Raw genomic sequence first — 18,722 nt, 5'->3', positions numbered from 1 at the left:
CTTCCGCCTAGCCCGAATTTCTGACGTGGACTACATGACCCTGCATGCATCACGGCAGGTTGATTTCCGGGTCAAGAGGTCCGCGCTGGGTACATCACCATGGAAGCGATCGGTTTGGTCACGTGGTGCCCCTGGTTACGCCCGGTGGCAGCTGTGGGGTCTGGGGCTCAGTCGGGGGCCATTTTGCCGAAGGCAGCCTCCGGGAGTCAGGGGCTCAAATTGTTCCCTTTTTCTCCTCTGCAGGTTGAGGCTTGGAGAGGAACAGGAAGGCTGGGCTCCATCGAGCCCTTCGGAGACGATGGTTTGCTCTAGTGTCCGCCACTTGACTACCCTCCATGGCGGCTGCGCCCTCCGCCCTGCTCCCGCTGCCGCCCCTTCCATCCCTCTGTGCCTATCGCCTCCAGAGCCGCAGTCGTCCTTCCGCCCCAGAGACTGATGATAGTCGAGGTGGGGGCGCCATGAGAGGCGAGAAAAACTATTGCTGCCGTGGAGCTGCCGGAGATCACGGTTCCTGCCCCCCGACACCTTCGCCTCTGGCCTCGACCCTCTTGATGCCCGCGGAGGCAATCTCAAGTAGTTGGTCTGGGCCTGGAGGTGGTTTGTCGGGGGGAGATGAAGAGGAGACTAGGCTCCTGCAACAACTGCGGACCGCGCCCGATCCTTCCGAGGCCTTCCAGGCTTTACAGGCTGCTTTGCCGCGGCGGGGCGGTCGACTTGGCTTCCCCCGACGAAAGGAAGCGCTTTATCGGGCTCTGGGCCGAGTGCTTGTGGAAGGAGGTAGTGATGAGAAACGACTCTGCTTGCAGTTCCTCTCGGACGTTCTCCGGGGTCAGGGGGAGTTAGGCCAGCTGGAAGAGGCCTTTAGCTTAGCTCTTCTGCCTCAGCTAGTCGTCTCGCTACGAGAAGAGAATCCAGCCCTGCGGAAGGATGCGCTGCAGATCCTACACATCTGTTTGAAGCGTAGCTCTGGACAGGTGCTGAGGACGCTTATACAACAAGGACTGGAAAGTACCGATGCCCGGCTTAGAGCTTCCACAGCACTACTGTTCCCTATCTTGCTTACCCCTGAGGATTTGTTGCTCGACCTAGATCTTACCGAAGTGATAATATCCTTAGCCCGAAAGCTTGGCGGTCAGGAGATAGAAGAAGAATCTGAGACAGCTTTCTCTGCACTTCAACAAATAGGGGAGCGTCTTGGCCAAGAGCGATTTCAGTCCTATATCTCTCGCCTGCCTTCTGCCCTGAGGAGACACTACAATCGCCGCCTGGAGTCCCAGTTTGGAAGTCAGGTTCCTTATTATTTGGAACTTGAAGCATCTGGATTTCCTGAAGATCCCCTTCCCTGTGCAGTGAGTCTTTCCAACAGCAATCTTAAATTTGGGATTATTCCTCAGGAGCTGCATTCAAGGTTGTTAGATCAGGAAGACTATAAGAACCGGACTCAGGCTGTTGAGGAACTGAAACAGGTGATGGGTCGCTTTAACCCAAGTTCCACCTCTCATCCTAGCCTTGTGAGTTTCATTAGTTTGCTGTATAATTTGTTAGACGATTCTAACTTCAAAGTGGTCCACGGCACACTTCAAGTCCTGCATTTACTGGTTATTCGCCTTGGAGAGCAGGTACAACAGTTCTTGGGACCTGTTGTAGCAGCTTCTGTCAAAGTGCTGGCAGACAACAAGTTGGTGATCAAACAAGAGTACATGAAAATCTTCCTCAAGCTAATGAAGGAAGTAGGTCCTCAACAGGTGCTTTGCTTGCTCCTGGAACATCTCAAACATAAGCATTCCAGAGTGAGAGAGGAGGTGGTGAACATTTGCATCTGCTCCCTCCTGACTTATCCCAGTGAGGATTTTGACTTATCCAAACTGTCTTTTGATCTTGCCCCAGCTCTTGTAGATAGCAAACGCAGGGTACGCCAGGCAGCTCTTGAAGCCTTTGCTGTGTTGGCATCGTCAATGGGCTCAGGTAAAACCAGCATCCTTTTCAAAGCTGTGGATACTGTGGAGCTGCAGGATAATGGAGATGGAGTGATGAATGCTGTGCAGGCCAGATTGGCTAGGAAAACCCTCCCAAAGTTAACAGAACAGGGATTTGTGGAATATGCGGTACTCATTCCATCATCTGCCCAGGGTAGATCGAGCCATTTGGCACATGGAGCAGATGCAGACTGGCTTTTGGCTGGTAACAGAACTCAGAGTGCACACTGTCACTGTGGTGACCACACAAGGGATAGCATGCAAAGTTATGGATCTTATAGTCCGACTATCTGTACTCGAAGGGTACTAAGTGCAGGAAAAGGAAAAAATAAATTACCATGGGAAAATGAGCAGCCTGGAGTCACGGGCGAAAACCAGACTTCCAGTTCCAAGGACATAGAACAGGTATGCATCTTCTCTAATTTCCGTGAGTTGAAACTATGAGATAATTTAAAATAGAAGTATGCCTGTAATGACTGAGGAGTGAGGCTCTTTGAGGGTTGTTATGCTTTGTTTTTAAATCAGTTTGCTGATGTATCAATTGTAACGGGACAGAACACACAGGAACCTTCAGTAGGTTTTCTGCTTGATGGATTTGATTAAATTTGAGGCACAATTTGGTATAGAAAATACCTGGATTTCGGTTTTGACCTGTCACTTTCGCATATCTGTTACTCATTCGAACAACAAACACTGAATACCTAGTAGGTACCAGGAAAAAAAAACAAAACACATTCTAGGAATGAAGATCAAATGGGTTTTGCAGAGTTTAGTTAAGGAAAAGTCAGAACTGTAAATGGGCAGCTACAAATTGGTTAAGTGCTAAAATAGAAATTTTGAGTCCTATGGAAATGCTGAAAGTAGAAAAAATAATTACACTGGCAGGGGAAAAACCTTCCAAGAAGACCAGACATCTGAACTAAGGGTTTTTTTTCCACCCCAAAGTCTTTATTTTGAAAATTCCAAATCTATAGTTTACTTAAAAGAATAGTACAGTGACTACTGGGGCTTCCCAGGTGGCTCAGTGGTAAAGACTCTGCCTGCCATTGCAGGAGACGTGGGTTCTATCCCTGGGTCGGGAGGATGCCCTGGAGGAGGAAACGGTAACCCACTCCAGTGTTCTTGCATGGAAAATCCATGGACAGAGGAGCCTAAAGGTCTCCATGGGGTTGCAAAGAGTTGGAGACGACTGAGCACACATGTGCTCACACATGCACACATAGTGAATATTCATATATTTCATCTGGATTCACCAGTTGTCATGTTGCCATATGTGCTTCGTATTTGCTGAACCATGTGAAAATAAGTGCAAGTATCTTGACATTTCATCCTAAACATTTCTGTATATGACTCCTAAGAATGACATTCCCATTTATAACCATCATACCATTATCACACCCCGGAATACCAGTAGTAATAGCCTCTATTTATATTTCTCCAATTGTCCCCAAAATGTGTTTTATACTATTTTGTCTTCCAGGATCCAGTCAATCAAGATTCACATGGTTAATTTGTCTTTTACATAGAATTACAAGCCCATCTGTGTGTTTGTTCATGACATTGACTTATTTTTGAAGAATCTTAATCTATCTTACTGTTTATGTTACATTCAAGATAAACAGTTTTAGCAAAAATACAACCTTGTGAACGTCATATTACATCACTTGGTTAAGGTGTGATAACCACTCCGTTGCAAAGATTTATTTTCCTCTTTATAATTAGCATATGATCTGTAAGATACTCTGTGACACTAGGAATACCTCAACAACCTTCCATCCCTGTTCTTAACATCCACTAAGGATCCATACCTGTATCATTTATTACATTGGGGACTACAAAAAAGGGTAACTTTTTTGAAAAGTCTAACATTCCTTCTGTATTTGTTACCTGGCATTCTGTTTTATTCTACGTGTAATAATTAAATGCATGAGTATTCCTTTTGACATTAAAGTTGTCTCAAATTTGATTTGACCGGTGGCTGGCTCCTGTGTCCTGTAACATGACTCTTAAGTCTTTGAACACTTCCTTAACTTAAACATGGTATGATGCCCAGAGTTACTTTGTATTTTTCTTGCTCCAGACCTGGAGCCAATGTTTTTTCCAAGAGCCCAGGAAATGCTTTTTAAATTAGAAAGTGGAATTTTAAAACCAAAGTCAGGGTATAGACATGCTCAGTGGTGTTGCTTATCATTGTGGATTGACTCTTTCAGTGGATAGAACCTAGGAATACCTTTTTTTTTTTTTTTTAACAAATTCATATTGATACCTGCAATCAAATCCAGCACTACAAGACTTTCTCATACTCCTTTAGTCCATGTTTATATCTCCTTTCTCTCACAATTTAACCCTGGTTCCTAATATCAGTTCAGTTCAGTCCCTCAGTCGTGTCCAACTCTTTGCGACCCCATGCACTGCAGCATGGCAGGCCTCCCTGTCCCATCGAGTCTATGATGCCATCCAGCCATCTCCTCCTCTGTCGTCCCCTTCTCCTTCCACCTTCAATCTTTCCCAGCATCAGGTCTTTTCCAGTGAGTCAGTTCGTCACATCAGGTGGCCAAAGTATTGGAGTTACAGCTTCTGGTCTCATCAGTTACATTTACTGATATTCATACACAAAACATAATTACTACACCAGTATCACAACAGCTGACTACCTACTAAAGCTCAATATTTCTTTGCACTTGTTTGTTTCTATGCTTAGAATTATCCTACACTCATATGGTCAGACTTTTCTTAATTTGTTTGTAGGTGGTTCAAATGACATGATAAAAGATGAATAGTAATTTGCTTAGTGTGGATGTGTCCTGATGAATTTCAGACTGAAGAAATAATGTTCAGAGATACTAAATTATAAAAGGATTTACCAAATTAATAAGAAATGGTGTATTTCTGCACAGCTGAACCCGTTTGGTGGAAAGTAGCAGAAGATGAAACTAGAAATGTAGGCAAGGGCCAGGTATGGAGATCATTTTTGTAAATGAGTTCGTGCCTTTTGCAGTATGGATGGAAGTGAACAGTGTTCCCGCTTGTTCTTTTTAATTCTAAAGTTATTTTTAAAGTAATTTTCCTGTTTACATAATTTAATCATATGGTTTTTCTCATGTATTTTAAAACCACCTGGGAGTGAATGATTTTCTGTAAGCATTGATTTTTAACACTGCTTGTTATTTGTCAAGTCTAAAATGTTAGTGTAGGAAGTTCTGTGGCAGTCCAGTGGTTAGAACTCGGCACTTCCACTGCCCTGGCCCAGGTTCAGTCCCTGGTCAGGGAACTAAGATCCCACAAGCCATGCAGCCCAGCCTAAAAAAAAAGAAATGTTAGTGTATTAAGATTCTGGTGCTGGCCAAAGTGCCAAGAATCTGAAAATAGTACATTTCTGAAATTCTAGTGTAGACATATATTGCTTTTGAAAGAAGTGATAGTCAAATTAAAAATTATCCCAGAAATTAAGCTCTACAGTTGTCCCTCAGTATCTTAGGGAGGTTGGTGTCTGGACCCTGGAGCATACCAAATCTGTAGATGTTAAAGTCCCTTATATAAAATGGCATGTTTATTGGTGCCTAGAACCTCCTCCTGTATACCTTAAGTCATTTTAAGATTACTTATAATATTTCATACAATGTAAATGCTATGTAAATAGCTGCATAAGTACAGTGTAAATGCTATGTATTGCCAAAGAATGGAAAATTGAAGTTTTGCGTTTGGGAACTTTGTAGAATTTTTTTTTATATATTTTCAATCCACAGTTGAATCTGTGGTTGCAGAACCCATCGATTTGGAAGATTGACTGTACTTTCTTGCTCAGAAATGGTCTGTAGAAGAATTATTGATACATTGGAAATTATCATAATGAATGACAGGGATTAAATACCTAAATATTTTTATGTGTGCAGTTTTTGAAAGTACATGTATATTTTTAAAATAATAGGGCAGTACTATATTTTAGAGCAGGTTTAGGTTCACAACAAGACTGAAAGTACAGAGTTTCCTTAAAGCCCCCCTTTGCACACCCACACATGAAACCTCCTTCACTAACACCGTCTCTCCTAAAGCGGTGCATTTGTTACAACTGATGAACGTGCATTGACATTAGGATTTGCTTTTGGTATTGTACATTCTATGAGTTTGGACAAATATATCCATGACCCATATCCATCACTGTAGTATCGCACAAAATAATTTCACTGCCCTAAAATTCTCTGTGCTCCTATTCATCCCTCCCTTCCTAACTCCTCGCAAACACTGGTCTTTTACTGTCTGCATAGTTTTGCCTTTTCCAGAATGATGTGACCCTTCTTCTAATTTGTACTGACTCTTGCCCAGGCTTAATTTTAACATTTGCAGTCTATTGTTAAAATGTTATTTCTGTCTTGTCCACATAGAGCAAGTTAATGACATAAGATGCGTCTATAAAAACTCAGAAATGTTTCAGTTACATAGTCCTGTAGCTCATTTTGAAGATAGATTAGTTTGCTTAGAGGGATTATTTTGTATAACAGTGGTAGGAAAAAAGAAAGGTTAAAACAGCAGGCCCTTGCAGACTGGAGACCCTTGAATGCCAGAGTAAAGAGTTTAGTCTATTATTTTGACAGTGGTTTGAGACTACAGGGGTGGTTTGGTTTTGGTTTTTTCCTTCTCTTTTTTTAAGCAGTATTTTAGGAAAGCTAATCACAACAGCAGCAATGTCTAAGTTGTGTGGGCTTTTCTTTTTTTTTTTTTTGAGAAGGTGGAGACTGGAGACTGGGAAGATCAGTTAGTACATTTATTGGACTACTTTACGTGTGCATTGTTGAGTTTCATTAGAATTAGCAGGGTATCAGGTAAGAGGCATTTCAAAGGATTTAGTGGCCAAAGTGTTGGAGGAAAGGAAGATAAAGAGAAAGAGGGATAACTCAGATTTGATTGAAGTGACAAAAATGCATAATAAATCCATGAATAAGAAAGACCCAACAAGGGAAAATGAGTTTTAGATAGTGGGAGAACACTTGGTTGAATTTGTTGAAGACCACTATTCAAGAGACAAAGAAAGAACTAGGGTGTAGACTTGGAAGTCACATATTGAGAAGTAATTTGTTGAAACTGTGAGATTTGAGGAGCTCTCAGAACAAGAGCGTAGTGCTTAAGTCTCAGTCTCAGCATGCAGCCCCATTTAGGGAATAGCAGTAGGAGACAGAACCAAACAAGGAAAAGAGAAAGAGTGCCTAAGACTTGCAAGAGAACAAGAAAGAACAAAGGTTTTAGAAGTGAAGTAAAGAGAGTTTCAGGAAGCACATCATCGCTGTTAAAAGCAGGAGAGATTTTTGAGGAGAATGAAATCAGAAAAAGCATGATTTATTCTTATATATCAGCTAGCTACTTGTAAAATAATTTTTGAAGATACTTTTCTCATAATTTTATCTTTCTTAATTTCCTCCTAATAATTCATCTGATTATTAAAAGTTGTATGTGCTTGTTATAGAAAATTTGGAAAATTCAGAAAGGCACAAAGAAGAAATTTAAGATTTTCAGCAGTCTCACTACTGAGAAAAGCATTCGGTGAACATTTTGTTGCCTCGTCTTCAAGTGCCATTTCAGTTTGTGTATACTAATGACGTAATTTTTTCCATACACGAAAGTCTCTTTCACTTTATCATGAATTTTTTTTCTTTGACATCAAATAATGTATAGTAGGATCTTTAATGGCTGTTTCATGTTAGATTATATAATATCAGTTGGTTTAGTTGTTCTTAATTTTGAATATTTATATGTTTTAATTTTGTTTCTACCGTTTAGTTGACTATTTTTATGCCCCAGCGTATACTATGATAAGCAGATTCTTGTGGTATTCTAACTTTGCTTCTCTTTCTGTGCTTTTAGGACTATTTTAATGGGTTAGTGGGGTCCAATAATCAGCCATCACTACTTGGCCACCATGTTAGCTATATTTTTCTTAACAGATTTCTCTGCAATGAATTAAGTGTCATGGTAACCTAGACTGAAAAGTAAGGAGCATACTTGCTTCACTTGTATATGTAGTTATTAGGTTCTATAGCTTTTTTAAGGTAGAAAATTTGGTTACTGAAAAGTCAGTGAGACATGGGAAAAAGTGGTTTTAGAGACTAAATTTATAAGTTTATGAGATGAACTGTAAAGGAAATATTTATTAATACAAGCACTAAACATTTATTAAGCATCTTTTTGGTCATCCACTAAGTGTGAAGCCAAGTTCAAGCTTATAGATTACTCTTAAAAGCACTACTGCTGCTACTGCTAAGTCACTTCAGTTGTGTCCGACTCTGTGCGACCGCAGAGACGGCAGCCCACCAGACTTCCCCATCCCTGAGGTTCTCCAGGCTAGAACACTGGAGTGGGTTGCCATTTCCTTCTCCACTTAAAAGCACTGCCTAGTATTTTTTTCCTCTTTTGGTATTTAGCCCATGTGAACCATGACTTCTTTTTCTTCAGTAATGGTAAGCACTGTGTTGATAATGACTGTTGTTGTTTTTTTATATAACAGTACTAGCAGTGCTGTGTCTGCAATCAGTATCCACAGATATCTCAGTGAGAAAGTCGAATCTCAGGGTTTGAGGGTAAAAGAAAAGACCAAGCAAGATGTAGTAGGATGTAGCAGGATGAGTTATCACTAAGTTTTCTTTTTAAATAGGAACCACCTCATTTAAAGTAGCAAAGAGCCACTGTTGACTTCACCATGCTTACTCTGTACTGTGGTAGATCTTAGATTTGCAAGGAATATATGATTTGATCTCTCTAATCATAGTTGAGAATCAAATTGAGAGGGAAAGGCAAGGAATTAGTGTCGTTATATACTGAATGAATCAAGAACATAAATATATAGAGAGATTAGCTTTGGAACAGAGGCAGAAGTCTTTTTTCTTCTGGAACTGGAGGAAAAAATTAAAGGAAGATAACTTAGGATTCAGAAAGATTTTGAGACAGCAGATTTTTTTTTTTTTTTTAACCAAAAGAATGAAGCTCTGGACATTGAAGACAATGAGCTCTGGAATAGTGCTTATCAAATTTTAATGTCCATAAAAATTCCCTCAGAGTCTTGTTAAAGTACGGATTCTGGTTCAGTTTGTCTGGAGAGGGCTTCTGAGACTCCATGTCTAGTAGGCTTCTAGTTGTTGCTGATGCTGCTGATTTGTGAGTCACATGTTAAGGGCAGGGCTCTAATATTAGACTTCCATAATCTGGTAAATGAAGAACCAAGCTGAGAATGGAAAATGGAGAATCAGACATTTGAAGAATGTGGGAAAGATTTAGAATAGTTAATGTGACAAATTTAAAGGTAATAGAAAATCCCAAATCACTAAGTTGCAGTAATGTATTTGGTGTGAACTTAATCCTAAAAATTGAAATTTCCTTGGATAGTATGTTATTTCCAGCAAGTAGTTTTTGTTTTTTGTTTTTTTTTTTAATTGAAGGATGATGGCTTTACAGAATTTTGTTGTTTTCTGTCAAACCTCAACATGAATCAGCCATAGGTACATATATATCCCCTCCTTCTTGAACCTCCCTTCCTGTTCTTTTAAAAATATGATTGGAGTATCTAAAAGAGAAAAACCCTTAGTTTTAAAACATGTCAAAATCATGAACAATCCTGAAAATATATCTAATATCAGTGCAGATGTTGGATTGTTTCCAATAAGCAGTCATTATTTTTCTTCTTAAAATTTTATCAAGATGTCTGAAGTATTTGAAAAACTTTTTTCTGTTTGTTTATTTATGTTGTTGTTGTTATTGACTGCACCACGTGGCTTGCAAGATCTTAGTTCCCTGACCAGGGATTGAACCTTGGGCCAGGGCAATGAAAGCCCTGAGTCCTAACCACTGGGCTACCAGGGAATTCCTGAAAAACTTATTTTTAGTACTTGTCAAAATTAAGAGCAATCCAAAAGCATATCTATTCCCAGGTCTATTTAAAAACTTTAAAGTAATTTTAAAATAAGTTTTGAAAACTAAACCTTAAGAATATTAAATAAGATAATGTATACATTATATTGATTTTATAGTCTAAAAAAACCATAGCACTTATCATGATAAATGGAGAAAACATATGCATTTCCTTGGGTACCTACTTTTATTTCCCTGTAACTTTTTAACCTCAGGCAGTGTCAGTTATATATATTAAATATAACCTCACCCAAAGATACCAACTTTTGTTTCCTCACAGAAAAAAACTGAAATTCATGTAACCAAGAGCTGTCTTTTTATTCTTTCCGTGACTATATATGTCCTTTTTATAATGGTTTAAGTGACAGAAATAAACATGTATTTTGTCATCATCTAGAGGCTTTTGTATATCCTTTAACCTGTTTGTTTGATGGTTATCCTATAATGTATAACAGACAAGGATAAATTAAAAGCAAATTTAACACAGGGAACTATATTTAATATCCTGTGATAAACCATAATGGGAAAGAATATGAAAAAGAATACACACATATAATCAAGTCACTTTGCTGTACAACAGAAATTAACACCATATTGTAAATCAACTATCAATTCAGTTCAGTCGCTCAGTTGTGTCTGACTCTTTGCGACCCCCTAGACTGCAGCACGCCAGGCATCCCTGTCCATCACCAACTCCTGGAGCTTACTCAGACTCATGTCCATCCAGTCGGTGATGCCATCCAGCCATCTCATCCTCTGTCGTCCCCTTCTCCTCCTGCCTTCAATCTTTCCCAGCATCAGGGTCTTTTCCAATGAGTCAGTTCTTCACATCAGGTAACCAAAGTATTGGAGTTTCAGCTTCAGCATCAGTCCTTCCAATGAATATTCAGGACTGATTTCCTTTAGGATTAACTGGGTTGATCTCCTTGCAGTCCAAGGGACTCTCAAGAGTCTTCCCCAACACCACAGTTCAAAAGCATCAATTCTTCGGCACTCACATTGCTTTATGGTCCAACTCTCACATCCATACATGACCACTGGAAAAACCATAGCTTTGACTATATGAACCTATCAACTATATTTGATAGTTTAATTTTTTTCATTCCATTTTGTTAGTCTAAAATCTTAATTAAGAGTCTGGAAATTATAAATAATATATTAAGCATTATAACATTTATGGCATTATAAAAATTGATCTGTGTTAATAAAGATATTATCTATTATGAAATTTAATTGAACATGTGATTTTGCAATTTTATAATTTGAAAAGGAGTAATGTTAAGGTATACAACCAGTGAAACCAGTAGAGGAAATTTAGGAAATTTAAGTTAATGAGGTGTTTCCTGAGAGGATAAGTTCAAATTTGCACAAACAATTATACTATTATTTTTACACAGTGATAAAATGTGGGCAAAGACAAATAGCTGCCTTCTACTGAGTCTGATTTGTCCAAAGAGCCATCTTAAGTAAAATTTTTCTGTGAACTTTTTCTGTACAAGTACATGCCATGTATTAAAAACTTTTAAGTTTATGAACATTTTTTTTCTTGTTCTTTAACCTAGTAACCGAGGTTATTAATTAAACTCATAGTCTATGTTTTCCCTTGAATGTGCAAAAGTAGGAGATAAAACTTGTTATATTTGGTATCACAACTGTGCTTTCTTAAAGTTTGCATAGAAAATGATTTGAAAAAACATACAAAGATATTTCAGAAGGTGATTTTGGAGGTAATTGGAATAAACTTTTTTTAATGGCTGTCATTAAGAGGCAAGGTTGAAGTTCAGGTAAAACTAGAAAGAACCAGTAGAAAATGAAGGTCCAAAAACTGGAGGCTGGAGATTAAGATAAATTTAGTATGAGCCCAATAAGGGCAGGAGTGTAGGTGGTTTCTGAGAGAGTTAGCTATTAAAAGGTGTTATCCTGATAATTTGCTACTATCTATACCAAGGTAGAATTAAAACTATTTTTGTGATGTCCTTAACACTCCTTGCCAAAAGCTGAACTAAGATGTGTTAGGTCAAAGAAATGTTTTTATGAAAAATATATTAGGAGTCAAGTCCAAAGGTTAAGAGTTACTAAATAGCGAGATTAAAATAGTAGATTAGACTATGTGAATTTCAAATCATTGTTAATATTAAATGTGAAACTCACCTTTTATAACACTTTCATTTCCTACAAGGAATTAAATGAATTAAATTTTAAGACATTAACTTCAAACACTGAAAACTCAGTTCTATCTAAGAGTCATAAGATGCTCTAAACAGACTGCTTCATATTTTGTAAATTTAGCTCACAACTTTTGCAAACTATATGTGTACTTTTCCCTTTTATGCTAACTCATTCCTTTTCCCTTGTTTAGTGTTTAGTCCCATCAAAGCTTATCCTGATGAAAATAATTTACCTACTTTTGAGAAAGACCATAAAGGACCTCTCATGTTAATAATAATTGGTCATGTTAATAATAATTGGTATGTCCTACAGTCTGCTTTCAAATATTGGCAGATTTTTCTACAGCAGAACGTAATTCCTGACTGACTTCTCCTAAACCCTGGAAAATGCCACACTAGCAGATATATTCTCCACTGCTACTACTGCCCACTGTATCTCCACCCTCATTACCACTATCCCTAGTTGCTGTCTTCACTGTCATACATTCTAATGTTCTGTTCTCTAAGTAGAAATTAATTACCGATGGGAGAGGAGTTTAGTGGAGAATGGATATATTATTTGTATGGCTGCAGCCCGTTACTGTCCACCTGAAACTATCGCAACAGTCAATTGGCTATACTCCAAAATAAAAACATTTTTTTAAAAGGAGATTAATTACAGAGTAAATCTAATGTAAATGCATTCCATACTGGAGAATTATCTCTGGATTACTCATGATATTAACTGGGTTAGTATATTTTCTCTTAATGTATCTAATCAAAAGTTGACTGTGATTGGTTTCATTTTTATTCCATTGTGTCCTTTTCATGGGCTTCCCTGGTGGCTCAGCTGGTAAAGAATCCGCCTGCAATGCAGGAGACCTGAGTTTGATCCCTGGGTTCGGAGGCTCCCTCCTTTGCATACTGACTGCTATAAAATCAGTCATCATTACTGTTTAGTCACTAAGTCATGATTGACTCTTTGCAACCCTGACGGACTATAACCTGCCAGGCTTCTCTGTCCATGGGATTTCCCAGGCTGGGATACTGGAGTGGGTTACCATTTCCTTCTCCAGGGGATCTTCCCAAACCAGAGATTGAACCCATGTCTCCTACACTGCAGGTGGATTCTTTACCACTGTGCTGCCAGGGAAGCCTATAATCAGTGTCAAAAATTATAATATTGGATTTTGAAAAAGTAAAATCAGGCCTTTTTCTGCTGAAGCATTCATTACGTCTCACTGGTATTTTGGGGGTTAATTTTTGAACGAGTTAATGGTTTTCCCACAAAATTTGATGAGGAATAACAAGTTACTTGATATCTATTTGATAATCTTGTAATAGTCAAATAGCTAAGAAGTTTTCAAATAGGTGTATCTGTAATTTTATTGTATTTCATTGCTATTTGACACTTGACAAAGTTTGCTAAGCATACCTGAGAAGACTTACAGTTCACTGCATGTGTAGATTTGATTGTGTCTTTAAGCTCCAAATAAATATAAGGACAGTAAATATAATTTCTTGTCTGTTCACTCAGTTTTTAAAATGTTCTGTACCCATGATCAGTGTGAAATGATCCAGAACAATCGAGGCCATTATTGGTGAAGGATTCGTAACACTTGAATCAAGCTTTTACGTAGTTCTTTAACTATGATTAGGTTGAGTTTCAAAATTCTGTTCTGGCACTCTTGTACCTTAAAGATCAAACTGGGTATGTGGAAAAGGAGTTGGAAATGATAAAGTGGTAGGCGTATATAAAGTATTATGTTTTTGGTTTTAACTAAAAGAGCTCTCATCAAAATCTCCTAAGGGAACCGTGATATAGATTACATTTACATTTGGGCTACAGATTATGGATAGTAAATTTGCCTCAGTAAGAAGAATAAAGTGGGGTGCTTGCTGGTTCAGTGATCTTCAACTGGCATTTATTGTCCACTGCTCAAAGATGGCATGCTGCTGAATCAGAAACGTTCTTTCCTTTATTCAAGTCATCATTTCACTCTTTTTGTCATTTGCATTCTTTCCTTCCTAGCTACCAGTTGTGAACTCTAGGAAGGTAAGGTACAGAAAACATTTGGGGTAAGGTTTGAGAAAGGAAAAAAAATTAGCATTTATATCACGGCATGAAAAAATACTGCTAGGGAAAAAAAAAAAGAAAAAATACTGCTAGGGTACTGTACTATATGTGGATGTTTATTTGTATCATTGTATATTTGATACATTTATTAATTTTTTTCTTTTAATCTGAATTTCATAATTAGGTCTAAATTATTCCATCATATTCATTACCAAGTAGACTTAACTACATTTGCTGATTTGTTATTCCGTTTTTATAGTTTTCAGCATATGATTTCATTCCATCTCCAAAATTAAAGCCATCTCAAGGAATGCCAGTCAACGATGATTTATGTTTTAGCAGAAAAAGAGCGTCAAGAACCGTATTTCAGAATAGTCGGGAATTTAACCCAGATTCTCTTCCTATATGTTCTGCTGGTAAGTGAAAGTTGCAGGTAATGAACATGTTGAACTAAGTTAAAGATTTCTCTAATCTTCATAGTTCATTCAGAACCTGTTAGAACTTATAATCTGGCAGACAGTTCAAATTCAATAATATTTGTTAAAGACCTGATAAGAATGGACAGTTTGACACAATTGTCTCATAAGATCCGGGAAGGGTTTCTCACTGAAATCCTTTGGGTATTAATGTAAGGCATTATTTGCTTCATCAACAACCCATGTTTACTGAGTATATCCTGTGTACAGATATGTTTCTAAGTATGTGCAGATACTTTTCTAAGTGCTGGGTATATTTATTGTTGTCCATGGACTGTAGCCCACCAGGCTCCTCTGTCCATAGGATTTCCTAGGCAAGAATACTGAAATAGTTTGCCATTTCCTTCTCCAGGGGATCTTGCCAACCCAGGGATTAAACCTGTGTCTCCCGCTTGGCAGGCAGATTCTTTATCACTGAACCACCATGGAAGCCTGGGGATATAGCAGTCAACAAAATAGGGAAAACTTTCTGCCTAATTAATCTTACATTCTAGTTGGGGCAAAGCAAACATTAAATAAATGCAAAACAGAGTAAATGGTGATAAATGCTATGGAAAAAAATAAGCAAAGAAGAGGAATATAGAGGAGGGCCTGTTTTAAATAGTGTGATGAAAGAAGGCCATATTGAGAAGGGAATATTTGGAGCAGACCACATAGATACCATGAGAGAACAGCAAATGATTCCAAGAAGAGGGAACAGTTAGTGCAGAGTACAGGACATATTTGAGAAAGATCGAAGAAGCTAGTAAATCTGGAATGAAAAGAGTAAGGGGAAGAGAAGTAGAAAATTAAATTGAGGAGAATAATATGGTTTCCTATTTAAGGCCTAATAAACTATTGAATGGGCTTCAAAATATTGAAGAATATTTTGAGAAAAGAAGTAACATCAATTGGCTTGCTTTCCAGACTTGGGGGATGTTACATTTGAAATGGATTAATGCAGGCAAGGGAGAAAACATGGAGTCTGTTGTGATCCAGGCTGGAGTCAATGGAGGTTTTGACCAGTGCAGCAGTGATTATAGTGAAAAGTGATTGGATCCTGATTATAAGTCAAAGGTACAGTTACTGTGATTTGCTGATGGGTTGTGTAGGAGTGTGAGAGGGAAGTTGAAAGAGCTCTAAGGTTTTTTTGGCCATAACAACTGGGAAGATGTTTAGTTGCCTAAAGTGTTACAGAAAGTAAATATTATATTATTCTGACGACATTGTCCCATCATGGGCCTTATCAGTTAGAAAAATCATTAAAGAGGAGATAATACTTGAGCTTGGGATATATGTATGATTCCAGATGTTAAGGGGAGGTATGAGGAGAGCAAAGGCTCACATTAGGAATGGGCTTGAGATTTGTGACAGCAGTATAAAGGCAAGTTTCATTTTAGATAGTCAAAGAGTAATTGGAATGTGGGGAACCCTTGTGTTCTAGATTCAAAAATTTGAGCTAGTATTTGTAAGCTATAGGGAGCTAATGGAGACTTGTTTCGTTAAAGAACAAAGCACCTCGGGTGACAAGGTTGTTTACAGATTGACTAGAAATGAATAATCAGAAAAATATGATGATGACATAAAATAGAAAAAGGGGAAGAGAAAAAGATTTCTAGACTTAGCACCCAGGTAATTAGAAAAATGGTAATGTGTTGACAAAAGGAAATCATTTAGCAGTGGAAAGTGGAGTATGAGATAAAGATTTAAGTTTGTCTTTTACTTAAGATCCAAGTGATACCAGTTATTGAAATTTATTGGCTATGAGACAATATTTAGAAAACATTGTTACCCTAGGAGAATTTGTAGATCTTTATGCAATAAAATTCCATAATATTTTCATATAAAAATGAGGTCTTACAATGATTGTGTAGTTGAATGTTTATTTGATAGAGAAAAAGAAATGCAAGAATATATCCAGTTAAGTTTGAAGCATTGCTTGGGATTTTTATAAAGCCTGTGTTTTTTTGTATCATCTAGAATTTCTTACCTAACTGTACAGATTTTAAAGAGAGAATAAGACAGCATGTAACTTAATGTTAGGTTGAATGATATAAATTATAAGTACTATAACAATTCAAGAAAGGAAGAGATCATAGGTATTGAAGTAGTTTATAACTCCAAGAAAGAGGTTGAACTTGAGCTGAATTTTAGAGAAGAGAAGGGTTTGTCGTTGGTAGTGAGGCAAGATTTACAGAGAAAGTATAACCAGAGTATTTAATTCAGTTCAGTTGCTCAGTCATGTCCAACTCTTTGTGACTGCATGAACTGCAGCACACCAGGCTTCCCTGTCCATCACCAACTCCCAGAGCTTGCTCAAACTCATGTCCATCGAATCGGTGATGCCATCCAACCATCTCATCCTCTGCCATCCACTTCTCCTCCTGCCTTAAATCTTTCCCAGCATCAGGGTCTTTTCCAATGAGTCAGTTCTTCAGATCAGGTAGCCAAAGTTTCAGCTTCAGCATCAGTCCTTCCAATGAATATTCAGGACTGATTTCCTTTAGGATTGACTGGTTTGGTATTCTTGCAGTTCAAGGGACTCTCGAGAGTCTTCTCCAACACCACAGTTCAAAAGCATCAATTCTTCGGTGCTCAACTTTCTTTATAGTCCAACTCTCACTTAACCAGAGTATAGAGTTAAGAATTAACTTAGCAGACATCCAGTTCATGCTGGATAAAGGGGCTTGAAATCATAGAATTATAAAAATCAGAATTTTATAACTACATACAAGGAATTTTATAGAGAATGAACTAAACATCAGAGAGGTCAATATCACCTTTTTTCCTTCAGACTTATTCCCCTGCCCAGAAATAACCTTAACGAGTTGCAGGTGGGAGGGAAGGGATCTGGAAAATATACCTGGGTAAGCTTAGAAAGTACGTGAATGTGTGTTGTTGCTGCTGCTGCTGCTAAGTTGCTTTAGTTATGTCTGACTCTGTGCGACACCATGGACGGCAGCCCACCAGGCTCCCCTGTCCCTGGGATTCTCCAGGCAAGAACACTGGAGTGGGTTGCCGTTTCCTTCTCCAATGCATGAAAGTGAAAAGTGAAAGTGAAGTCGCTCAGTCATGTCTGACTCTTAGCGACCCCATGGACTGCAGCCTATCGGGCTCCTCCGTCCATGGGATTTTCCAGGCAGGAGTACTGGAGTGGGGTGCCATTGCCTTCTCCGAATGTGTGTTACATGTTAGGAAAGAAGGAAAACGAGTCCCGCAGTAGACCTTTTTGAGTAGAGTGTAAATTTACTACAAATTCTGGAAGAAGGAAATCGAGGTCCAGAGAAACCTTCCATGGTGAGAGACGGGAACATATAGGAAGAAACTGCCTTTGTATATATTTTTCAACATATTTTTCTTTTCTCTATGCCTGACCAGTCCGTCTTCTGTTCTTTAACCCCTGTCACTAATCAGATCTGCCAACAGCAAATCTGACTGCAGGCAAATCTTTCTTGCCGCCTGGCTTAAAGTACATATACTCTTGTATTTATTCCCACACAAAGGACACAACATTTGTGAAATTAGTTATGTTCATGAAGTAAACTTTTGATTTTGTCTTTCTTCTCCTTCCAAAGGCACTAGTGGGACTCATCAGACAAATCTCTCTGGGAAATGTGGACAACTTGGATTTTCACAGATATGTGGTAAAACTGGCAGTGTGGATTCTGACTTACAATACCTGGGGACAGCTAACAGTCATCAAGATAAAGGTTTAAATTCCAGCTTTATTTGAATACAAATGGTTTACAAATATTTTGTGGGGTTTCCAAATCTAATACGTTATTTTGTATAATTATACTTACTACAGAAAGGGATGTTTTATTTTTAATAATAATTTTAATCAAATTTTTCATAACTGTTAAACTGAAATGTTAGGTTTAGTACTCTTGATATAAATATGACTAATTAGAGACTTTAGAAACTCATCGTAGAGATGAACATTTTCATACCAAGTAATTGAAAATAAAATTATCCCGTAAGGAGTACTATGGTAGCAGAAGACAGTTATTTTCCATAACGTTGTTTTTTTTTTTAATTTATTTAATTGAAGGGTGATTACTTTACAGTATTGTAGTGGTTTTTGCCATACATTGACATGAATCAGCCATGGGTGTACATGTGTTCCCTTTCCTGAACCCCCCCCACCTCCCTCCCTATCCCATCCCATCCCTCA

The 18,722-nt window shown here is 38.2% G+C and overlaps 1 protein-coding gene across 9 annotated transcripts in view; it reads left to right on the top strand.

Moving 5' to 3' along the window:
- The first annotated feature begins 32 nt into the window (after positions 1-32).
- The window catches only part of TOGARAM1 (TOG array regulator of axonemal microtubules 1), a 78,543-nt gene continuing 59,853 nt past the window's right edge, over positions 33-18,722 (top strand). For 4 of the 9 annotated variants that reach the window (XM_086363345.1, XM_086363341.1, XM_086363343.1 and 1 more), the window contains exons 1-3: positions 45-2,381; positions 14,353-14,509; positions 18,124-18,258. In XM_086363345.1, the coding sequence (XP_086219471.1) occupies positions 336-2,381; positions 14,353-14,509; positions 18,124-18,258 (2,338 nt within the window). In that variant the 5' untranslated portion in view covers positions 45-335. Of the gene's footprint in view, positions 2,382-14,352; positions 14,510-18,123; positions 18,259-18,722 lie in introns of all 9 variants that reach the window. The other 5 variants (XM_086363344.1, XM_086363337.1, XM_086363342.1 and 2 more) reach the window with 3 other exon arrangements.

This window comes from Bos grunniens, chromosome 21 (assembly GCF_055505025.1).
Source record: "Bos grunniens cultivar Pamir isolate PY7600 chromosome 21, Bosgru_T2T1.0, whole genome shotgun sequence".
In the NCBI taxonomy this organism is placed as follows: Eukaryota; Metazoa; Chordata; class Mammalia; order Artiodactyla; family Bovidae; genus Bos; species Bos grunniens.
This window is presented reverse-complemented; position numbering and strand designations above follow the sequence as displayed.